The 10703-nt window shown below is 58.2% G+C and overlaps 1 protein-coding gene across 3 annotated transcripts in view; it reads right to left on the bottom strand.

The window, feature by feature from the left end:
* Positions 1-376: 376 nt before the first annotated feature.
* The window catches only part of ARAP1 (ArfGAP with RhoGAP domain, ankyrin repeat and PH domain 1), a 39131-nt gene continuing 28804 nt past the window's right edge, over positions 377-10703 (bottom strand). Inside the window, exons 22-33 of one of the 3 annotated variants that reach the window (XM_069471018.1) lie at positions 10469-10616; positions 10293-10379; positions 10139-10207; positions 9758-9875; positions 8329-8442; positions 7949-8094; positions 7392-7424; positions 3712-3794; positions 2921-2971; positions 2671-2734; positions 1238-1387; positions 377-953 (exon numbers count right to left, since the gene is read on the bottom strand). In XM_069471018.1, the coding sequence (XP_069327119.1) occupies positions 936-953; positions 1238-1387; positions 2671-2734; positions 2921-2971; positions 3712-3794; positions 7392-7424; positions 7949-8094; positions 8329-8442; positions 9758-9875; positions 10139-10207; positions 10293-10379; positions 10469-10616 (1081 nt within the window). In that variant the 3' untranslated portion in view covers positions 377-935. The other 2 variants (XM_069471020.1, XM_069471019.1) reach the window with 2 other exon arrangements.

The following is a 10703-nucleotide window of genomic DNA, read 5'->3' as shown; positions in this document are numbered from 1 at the left end:
TCTGTGACCTTGTGTCTCCAGCAGGGGCTGCTGTGGGGATGCACTGAGTTACCGACATGCCACATCCAGGCCCCAGCTCAGACTCAGACCGCAGCAAGGACAGGAGCTCAGGGCCAGCTGGGGTCTGTCCGGGTCTGAGTCAGCACTGGCATTCCCAGCCTGGCTGCACAGACCCGGCTGTGCAATGTGGATGGCGGGGAGCATCCTCGGGGCCTGGAGAGGGCAGGGTCCAGGTCCCGGCTTCAGGCCCTAGGCACTCGCCTCTGGGCTTCCCGACCTCCTGTCCCCTCCTACCCCAGGATACCTGATCCCTCCAAGCAATCTAATCACAGGCCTCAGCACCACGGAGTAAAATATACAGATATATTTATATTATCAAAAAAACCCCAAAGTGGGGAAGGGGCATCAGGCAGCCTGGACCCTCCCAGCAGCCCAGACTGGAAGGGGGGCTGAAGTCCCCAAAGTCCAGCTCTCAGCTCTGTGGAAACTTACCCAAGAGCTCCCTCCCCACCCAGCTGAGTGTTCTCATAGAGCACCCACTTTTTGCTGTCCTAGAGTTCATTGCAGGGGGGCTCCCTTCCAGCGGGGGCCCCAGGGCCTCAAGCCACAGAAAGGATGGAGGTCCTCCAGCGCTCCTGACGGATGCACACCTCTCCAGCCCACAGGCTCAGGCTCAGTGACACCGAGGGTAAGCAGGTCAGGCCAAGAGGGCCGAGCACCCGGACAGAGCCTCGAGGGGTTCCCCCCCAGGCAGACCCTGCTGCCCTCAACCCCCAGCCAGGGAACCCCATGCTGCCGTCAGGATGGAGGATGTGGGACGTGGGTGCGGCTTCCTCATGCGCCCCCTGCTGGCTTGCACCAGGCCCTCGGGGCACGAGGGCGTCTGAACAGGAAGGCTTCCAGCGGAGAGTCCCAGAGCCAGGCGGGCTCCCTGCTCAGACGTTGCGCAGGAGCTGCAGGAAGGCAGAAGCCCAGATTCTGTAAGCACTGTGTGGAGGCTCAGAGGGGCCGGGCTCCCAGCTGAAGCTTCTGCAGCCACTCTCCACTTCCTGCCTGGGAGTGCTCGAGTCAGCTGGGGTCCCCGGGGCCAGTAAGGGGGCTGCTGGGAACCACGTGAACCAAAGGGTCCTGCCAGGGACGAGGGAAGGGCCCGGAGGGCGCTCAGAGGTGAGCTGTGGAGTAGAAGGCCGGCATCCAGCCGGGTCCCCAGCCCCCGTCGGGAGGGAGAGACACTCACAGACAGCGGGTCCGCGGTGAAGGCAGCCACACTCCGGCGCATTTCGTTTTCGCTGCCGCGCAGGGGGATCAGCGAGACACTGCCCAGCCGGACCTCGGGCACGGCCCGGGACACACGCGAGGGCTCTGAGGGCCACACCAGGCCGTCGTGCTGGGGAGCAGGCGGAGGAGGGGGCTGGGGCCTGGGCTCAGCTTCAGCTCACCCAGACGCTCAGCTCCGGATCTGCCCACCCTTCCCAGAAATGCCTCCAGCTATGAACTGAGGTGACACCCTCAGCTTTGATCCCAGCCGATCTGAGAAGCAGCTGTGAGAACATGACTGCATCCCTGGCAAAACACAGCCAACTCTGTTACTCAACAACTCCCATCTCCGGATCCACAAACCTCTCCAAGAATGCAGCACCAAGAAAACATTTCTCCTAGAGGAACATGTCTGAGCCTCCTCTTACCAGGAACAAAGAACTATAGAATCCACCCTGTTTCCCTTTGGGCCTTGATTACCAGGAAGCTCGGAGCTAAAAGAAAAACTTAGCTACAAGAAAGAACTCAGTCCAGGGTCCTGGTAGTTTTGTCTGCCTTTTCCCTAAACAATTCTGAGCCCTCATTTTAAAATTTTTGTTTTAACTCATCTGTTTTAAGTCTAACCCAGCCTCTGGCCCTCTCTGGCTCGGGAGTCACCCCCACCCCATTCCTGCCGAGGCCACGCAGCCGCAGCCTCACTGGCCTGCTCACCTCTGGGCACTGCCCTGTCCCTCCTCCCCTGCAACCACACCCAGAGTGGGCCCTCTCGGATCTAAGCTGCACACCACTCTCTCTTGCTTAAAACCCTCCTGGGGTTCTCCACTGCACACCGGGTCAAGTTCAGCTTCCTTGGCACGGCCTTTGAGATTCTTTCCAGTGCCAGCTTCTGGCACTCCTGGCTTCTTCGTTGTCACCCCACTGGGCAGTCTGTACCGCTCCTTCACATCTCCACGCTTCTGCATAAACTGTCCTCCACGTAGAAGCCGTCCCCCTCCTCTTTGTGTGGGGCGCATTCTCCCTCATCCCCTAAGACTCAGCTCCTGTGACACCCTCTCCCTGCTGCCACCTGCATCCCACCCACCAGGTTGGGGTCCCTGGGCTTTCCTTTGTCTCCACCGTGCAGATCACACTGGGCTATAACTGGCTGCTTCTGTGTCTGTTTTCCTTTTCACATGGGGAGTGCCAGAGGGCAGGGGTCTGTGTGCTCTCTGTCCCTAGCAGGCCTGGCTCGGGGCTGGACTACAGTAGGCACTAGGAGGGGTTTATTGAATCAACAAACCAATGCATTAAAAGCAACTCAAAATCTCCTTCAAGCGATGGGTGGCCTGAATAGTGAAGGCACAAGCGTACCGATTCTCTATAATGGAAGCCTCCTGGGACCCCACCCCATCCCCCACACCCTGCACCTGGTACCTGCACAAAGAGGAAGGTGGCGAACCACTCCCGGAGCTCCATCTGCGTGTCACAGCAGAGGTACCTGCAGGACAGGGCACAGGTCTGGACACTGCCAAAGGCCTGGCTGAGTGGGGGACACCCTGCCCATCTCCCCTACCCAGGCTCTGCCGGCAGGGCACAGATCTGGGCTGTGACTGGGGACCCAATCAAGGGGGACGTGCTACCATCTCTCTTCAGCCTGGAGTGTCAGGATGGAGCCTTCACTCACCACTGCTGCTTCTCGTGTTTCTCTGTCTCGTGCACCACTGTGAAGCCCCAGCTGCAGAGGAGGAGGGGAGGGAGTGGGGTCGCTTGATGGCCTGCAGAGGCCTCAGTGCCCAGGTTGCCAGGACAGAGCCCAGAAGCCTGAGTCAGAGCCAGGGGCAGAGTTCAAGGCCTTCTCACAAGAAAGAGGACATCCCGGCCTCTTTCTCTCTCAGCCCCCACGGGCCTCCCAGGGCCTGGGCTCCCTCTAGCCCCAGCCCCAGCCCCAGCCCAAGCCTGCCCCAGTCCCAGAGAGACAGCCAGGCACGGCCAGCAGATGAGGAGACAGTCAGAAAACCAAGTCTGGTGACCGCAATTCATAATGGCAATAGTGGCATGCGTCACTTTTCAACTTCCTAAAATGTACAACCACCCTGGAAACAGGTGTGCCATTATTTTCTCTGTTCAGACATGGGAACTGAGGCCCAGACAGGTCCCAGACCCAGTCAGTGACAGGACTGTAACACAAGCCAGTGGTTCCCAAGCATGAGCGGGCACCAGAGCTCCCCGCACAGCTTGTTAAAACACAGAGCGCTGGGTGCACCCCTAGAACCCGAGACTCAGTAGGAACGGGGTGGGACTTGAGGATTTGCGTTTCTAAGGTATGTCCCGGTGATGCTGCTGTCTGGGGCACCACACCTTCAGAACCCCTGCACTGACTTCTGTCAAGTTCAAAGCCCCCGGCGTGCCTCCCCCCATCACTTCTGAGCCCCCACAGGCCCCAGCTGCCAGCCTGTCTCCTCAGTCCCCACTCACCAGGTGGGTGGCCGGAGTTTCTTCTTCACTCCCAGGTAGACTTTGAGACTCTTGACGGGCCACTCCTTCTCCGGCCGGTGACTCTGGGATGAGGGAGGGGAGAAGAGGGCACTTCAGTCTGTTTAAGTGGCATCGGGGCAGTTCTCCTGACTGGGCACTCCCCACCCGCCTCTGCATCCCAGCACAGATCGCCTCCTCCAGGAAGCCCTCCTGATGAAGTCTTCCCTGTTCTGGATCTAGCCCAACCAGCCCCCAGGCCTCTCGCCCTGCAGCAGCATCAGACAGTCAACCCTCAGTCCCCAAGGAAGCCGTCCCACCTGGGACATCCAAAGCAGCGAATCCCAGCCCCACCCTGCTGCCCTGCAAATTGAAGAATCGACTTGTAGTACCAGCCGGAATGAGGGTGCACACAGAGGGAGGCCTGCTGCACTGCATCCTCCAGCACCAAGCTGGGACGAGCAGGTGCAACCTGAGCGCCCTGGCTGGCTGCTTGGATCTGTCTCTCAGGTTACTCATTCACCCCTCCCTGCCCCATGGAGGCTCCAGGGTTGACCGTGTGAACAGAGGGGATCAGCAGCTACTAGCTCTTTGGTTCCCTGGGAAAAGGCTAATGACTCGAGCTGAAGCAGGACAGCTGTTCCATAGATAAAAGGAAGAACTTCCCAATAGCCCAGGTCAGGAAGCGAGAGACCAATGTACTGAGGAGGGGCACCAGGTCACCAGTATGTTCACCTCTGGCCCCACCTCTGCATATGGGTCTGGGCTTGGGAGGAGCAGGCTGGCGTGGAGGCAGAGGGATGGGAGCAATGACCCCCAAGGAAGAGGCTGGTTGGGTCAAGCTATTGAGCCTTCCTCCTGCTCTGGGGGCCACTTGCTTGAAGCCCTCCCCCTACCAGGCACCCCTGGAGCCCATAGGGGCACCAGGGTGAATGGCAGGAGAGGGGGATCCACTTACAACCGAAACTGGGGGTCAAAGATTGAGCTGCCTCTATCCTGTTTCCCACCGTTGCTCCCAGCCACCCCCAGGCATGGTTCCTCAGCACGAACCAGAGAGGGGACTAAGGGAGCCAGGGGAGGTGGAAAGTTCCAGGAATTGGTGGACTTCCCTGTGATATCACAAAAGAATGGGCTGCCTCGAGATTGATGGGGACTTCCGTGCTGTCACAAAGGGTGTGGCTTAGGAGGGCCTTAGTAAGGACTTTCACCCTGCTTTTACCCTGATACCTCCTAATGACAAGGGCCTGATGGCAGAGCCCCAAGTCCTCTACAGATAGCCTGACCTGACATGTGCCAAAGAGGGCCTGCAGGCAGGGGACGATCAGGGCTGTAGACAGGGAGGAAACTGAGCAGTGGGAAGGGGGAGATCAGGCTGTGGATACGGAGGAAACAAGGTGTGGGGAGAATGTAACATGGGCGAAACCTACATGCAAGCAGGGCAGAACCCGCCTGCAAACCGGAAGACACCGGGTAGAGGGAGCGGAAAGACCACAACAGAGGCTGAAAAGCGATCAGGCTGCGGCATGGAAAGCACAGGGCTCTGGGCATGGCAGAGCAAGGACGTGGGAACACTGGGCTCCAGGTAGGGAAGGAATCAGGCTTTGGGAATGGACAACAGGCTGTGGGTGGGAGGAGGAGAGAACTGGAAGCTAGGAGTCCAGTGAGTTGAGGGTGGAAGGGACAGGCCCATGGATGTGACAGCGATGACAGCCCCAGTCAGGCCAGAGAGAATTGCAGGAATTGACGCATCAAGGCAGGCTGTGGCTCCTTGAGACTCTGAAAACACAGCGCTCGGGCCTCTGCTTTCCCAGGCGCTGGTGTGCGTGGTGTATGCGTGGCATGTATGTGACGTGAGGTTGGCTGAGACAGGAAGTTTGAGGGGGTCAGGGAAGGCGGGATGTCAGTCAATGCAATTTCTTTTTGAGAATGAATCCCCCAAGGACTTCATTTCTAATCAAAGAGCTCATGTTTCCAGCATCTCCAAGGTACAAGGTCATTGGTGGAGAATGAAATTCACCCTTGCTACTTAACGATCTCTGCTAGAACCAAGAACTTTCTAGAATGTGCCTTTTCCAGGTGCCTCAAGGTCTTTAGCAACAAGAGACCCAGAATAAGGCTTGAGTGGCCATATATCCTGAATTGCTTGGGACTGTCCCAGTTTCAAATATCCTGTCTTGTTGCCCCATAAACGAACAAATACCAGAATTACCAACATCTCAGTAACCAAACCACACCTGCCCGGGGCTGCTGTCAGGCCAGAGGTGCTGGCTGTCACTAGGGTATAGAGAGCAGCGCTCACCCAGCACCAAACAGCCCCTGCCTGCTGTGTCCTTGAGTTCCTGTCTTCCAGGAATGCAAAGTGTGAGTTTTGACACTAACAAATCTGCGTTCAAATCCCATTCTACCACCTACAGATGGCCCTGGGCAAGTCAGTCAAAGCCTGTTTTCTCACCTGTGAAATGGGGCTAACACCTTCCTCACAGGACAGTAGTAAAGGTTACACGTATCAGAGTGTGAGGGGCCAGGAGCCAAGCCTGCTTCCTTAGGGAACATTAGGTCTGTTCCCTTTTTCTAGCTCTCCTGCCTCTCTGCTCCATGCCAAAGGGTCAGCAGCTGCTTTTCCAGGTGCCTCAGCCATCCTCCCTCCCTTCTGCCCACACTGATGGTCTTGCTCTGCTTCACGGGGCCAAGCACCCCTAGAGAGAGGGGGCTCAAGAGATTACATCCCAGAACCAAGAAGACTGACTGGAGGGGCGGACGGGCTCAGAAGTGAGGCTGTGATCGTAGAGGTAGGCAAAGGAGAGTAGAGGAAGTGTTTCCCACAAGGGTCAGCAGGAGCCCAGGCTGCATTAATAGAGGTATAAAGTGCAAAGAGAAGGAGGTGAAGGTTCTTTCCCTCCATGGCAGCCAAGACCTGTCTAGATGTCCTCAGGAGATGCAAGAGGCAAAAAAGGGCTGAAGACGCTCGTGGGACAGCTCAGGAAGGAGCCCTGGGCTTGGAACCACGTCTCTGCTGCTCACCTCTGCAGGGCACCTAGGCTCTGTGGCCCTCAAGGCACAGGTGGGAGCCACGGGGCATGATGGGAAGCAGATTCCCAGCTGAACCTGAGCAAAGGCCTTCTCCCAGGCAGAAGTATCCCCCCAGGAACAGCGCAGCCCCGAGGGAGGAGTGGATGAGCACCCCTCTCTGGCCAACCTGCCAGGGCTGCAGAGGAGACTCCTACCACAGACGGGGCGTGGTTCATAAGCCTCTCTAGTCCCACCCGGATATCTTAGGATCAGGGCAGTAGCAACAAGGACATTCTGATAGCCCCAGAACTCTCTCTCCAGGGTTGGAAATAGGTTGGCTCCAGGGGTGACAGGAGATGAGGATCAGCGCTCTAATTCAAACCTAGGGGCCTCCATTACTGGCTCCTTAACTTCCACAGAGTCCTTTGGAAAATTCTAGAACATCACATTGATAAGGGACCCTATCTTAGGGAAAGGACCCTGGGATGGGGTTAGGGATGAAGAGCAGGAGCTTAAGCCATGGGCCCCGGCATGGGGGCCAGTGTCAACGGGCAAGGGGGCAGGGAACCATGCCTGGATGGCCAGGAGCCTTGGCTACGTCCCCACACTCCCGCCGGCTCACTTTGCCCCCCAGGCGGTGTAAGGCAGCTGGCAGTCGGCCCACAGCTACTCACAGTCTCAGGGGCCCCGCTCCACGGCCTCTGGCTCTGTTTGATAGAGGATCAGGGTTACGGGAGAAGTCGTCCCAGGTCTAGCGCCAGGACAGCAAGTGCAGTGTGCGCGGGGATGTGGCATGTATGTGCAGGTGGGGGTGCCAAGATGCAGTCTGGTCTGGGAGGACACCCAGCACGTGGGCAGAGTGGGTGTGGAGTGTGAGCTGGGCGGGGTACGACCTGTGACGTGACAAGGCATGCATGGCCCACAACTCAGGGCTGTCACCACAGAGCATGTTCTCGAGAGTGCTGTGACAAGGCACAGGCACGGGGAGAGACTACGGGTGTGATGTGACGGCATCCAGGTACCAGGGCCTAGTGGGGCTACAGGGCACAGTAGAGTGGCCACCCAAGGCCACAGCTGGAGGGTCCCTAAGAGTCCACAGCTCTTCCCCACCACTGTGCCATCCCAAGTCGCCATGATAGGGATATTCCCACTTGCAGACCAAGGGGAACGTCTGAGCACACTGAGGGGTGCAGGTGCCCATGGCAGGGCAGAACCCAGTGAGGCCACTTACCCGGACCTCCTTGTAGAGCCGCAGGCAGCTGCTGTTGAGGATGAAGTAGCGATCGTGGAAGCCGCCTGAGGGCAGGCCCAGGCCCAGGAGGCTTCGGTCCTCCCGGAACTTCATCATGCCGTGCTTGGTGTCACCCACACGGCTGGCTGGGGGAGGAATGGAGTGGGCATGGGCTGCACCAACCCCCTAGCCACGGACCCAGATGCCCCTGGGCCAGGTCCCAGGATAAAGGAAATTGTCCCATTCTGCCCCAGCCCCCATACGGGCTCGCCCACCTGGCACCCTCTGCCTGAGCTGCTCCTGCCTGGTGCCACCAGTTCCTGCCCTGGCTCTGGATAGAGGGTCCCACCCTGCCTGCCCCACCTGCAGGCACCACCTACCCAGGTACAGCAGCATGGCCTCCATGGACTGGTGCTTCTTCACCACCAGGTGGCTGTCTGTGCCCAGCCCGTGCAGGATGGGCAACACCTTCTCAGCAAAGTGCAGAGGGCGCTCTGAGGAGAGGTCACACCCACTGTCACTGTCACATGGCCTGACACCACCAAGGGCTGGCATGTGGGCACATACCACCTACGCATCCACTGTCTACTCCCACTGTCTGCTGGCACCATGCCACATCACCATCATGACCACCCTCCCCACGACAGGCTTCAGGCTTGACACATCTGGTTGTGACCAAAGCTGCTCAAACTCAACGTGTCCAAAACCAAGTCCGTGATCTTCCCCCATCAGCGAAATAGCAGCACCGCCACCCACCAGGCTGCTCAAGCCAAAAACAAACCCTCCTGCCTCTCACCCTCCACGTGTTAGATCTCCCTGCTGTCCATCTCCACTGCCTCCACCCTGGCCCATATTACTGTCCTCTCCTTGGACCAAACCATGACCTTCAAAGTCATCTCCTGCATGCACTCTCACTTCCCTTGCTTCCTCCTCTCCTCACCCAGCGGCAAGTAGCAATCTTTGTAAACTCCCAGTCGCTAACCCTGCTGTGGCCTTGCATTGCTGCTGGGCCCCGTGTGGCCGTCTTGCTTCTGCCAGGATCTCCAGCTCCGCCCATACCACAAGCCCCTTGTTGCCCTCATCTCCTTCAAAGCGCTGTGCCTGTGGCCACACAGGGCTTTGCTCATGCTGTTCTCACGTCCTAGCTCAGGGAAGCTCTGGCAATGCCGTGGGTCTTTCCTTCACAGCAGTTAGTGCAACTGTAGTTGTACACGTATCACTGGCAGTGATGGTTACATTAATGTCTCCAGCCCCAACAAGGACAGGGACTATGTGTCTGGCTCCCCAGTCCAGTGCCTGGCACTCAAGAAATGAACAGATACACCCTCACCCCCCACTGCCAGTAAGACCACCCTTCACCATAAGATGCCTTTATCATCCCCTCATCACCATGGGCCTGTCATACCATCACAACCACCCTAACCCAACCCCTGCCCCGCCCCATCCTCCTCTCCTGCATGGTCATGACCACCAAGAGTGGTGTCACCCCACAATCCCATCATCAAATTCAGCAGCATCATCCCTGCAAGCAACACCATCCTCGCTGACACCTAAGAAAGCACCATCACTTCTAACGCCATCCACCCCCTTCCCTGTCCCTCCTAAAGCCACATTACAGGCATCACCTCAACCCCTCCCAGCAGCCGTCACCACCACCGAGATCATAGGCTCATCAGTATGACAGCAACATCTGCCATCCAAAACTAGTTTCACTGCCCCGTTCCCACATAGGGTAGGAGAGAGACGGGGGCTGCAGCCCAGACGAGACAGGCTACACGTTCCTCTGCACCACACCCAGCAGGCACTCACCTGCCTCTTCCCTCTCGTTGACCTCGAAGCATGTCCAATAGTCCTTCTCCCTGATGCCCACATTCCGGCGATCCAGGATCTCCAGGGTGAGCTCTTCAGCTGTCATAGATGCTGGGATCTGCGGGTGACCAAAAAGAAAGAGGTCAACCTACCCCATCCCCAGCCTCTGCTCTACCACACCTTCCTGTGTGATTCAGGGCCTAAGCCCACTGGGATGCAGAGGGGTGGCTGTGAGTGGTCCCTACAAGCAAGCACCAGCCAGCTACAGGTCCCAAACCAGGGCTCTCCTTGGGATGGAAGTGCCACTCCCATGACCATCTGAGCCTGGACCGCCCACCCTGACTCTTCTGACCCCTTGGCTTCTAGGTCCCCAGCCTCTACCTTGACATGCTGCTCGGTCTCTGCCTTCTTCTCTTCCAGGTACACCGTGCAGATGAAGTCACCGGCATGCTGCGAGGAGACAAGGTCCAGCTGAAGGCCCAGGGAGCAGGCGCAGGTGGCTGGTCCAGCCCCCCACCCAGGCCTCAGCCTTCACCTGGGTCCCACTGGCAGTGCCAGCCACTCGCATCTTCACAATGGCAGTGATCTCCTCCCTCTGCTTCCTCAGCTCCTCCTCATCCACCTGGGAAGGGGAGAGGGGCAGGTATAGGTGGCCATTGCCATCCGGGGGGCTGAGCCCTGCCCTCCACTGCCCACTGGCCAGGGACGCACACTAAACACCACCACGTAGTGGCTAATGAGGTCTTCCACCACACGGCCAGCCTTGTAGTCCTGCCCGTCTGTCTGGAAAAGCGTGGGCCCAAATACAATTGCCAGGTTGTGCGTGTTCATCTGGTTCGTGTCTGAGAAGCACTGGACGCTGGAGAGGGGAGGAGGGAGCCCTTGAGTGAAGAGTCCGGCCTGTTACTGCCCCATCTCACCTCGCCGATTTCTGACAGAGACTGGC

The sequence above is a fragment of the Eulemur rufifrons genome, chromosome 6 (genome assembly GCF_041146395.1).
Source record: "Eulemur rufifrons isolate Redbay chromosome 6, OSU_ERuf_1, whole genome shotgun sequence".
NCBI classification, from domain to species: domain Eukaryota; kingdom Metazoa; phylum Chordata; class Mammalia; order Primates; family Lemuridae; genus Eulemur; species Eulemur rufifrons.
This window is presented reverse-complemented; position numbering and strand designations above follow the sequence as displayed.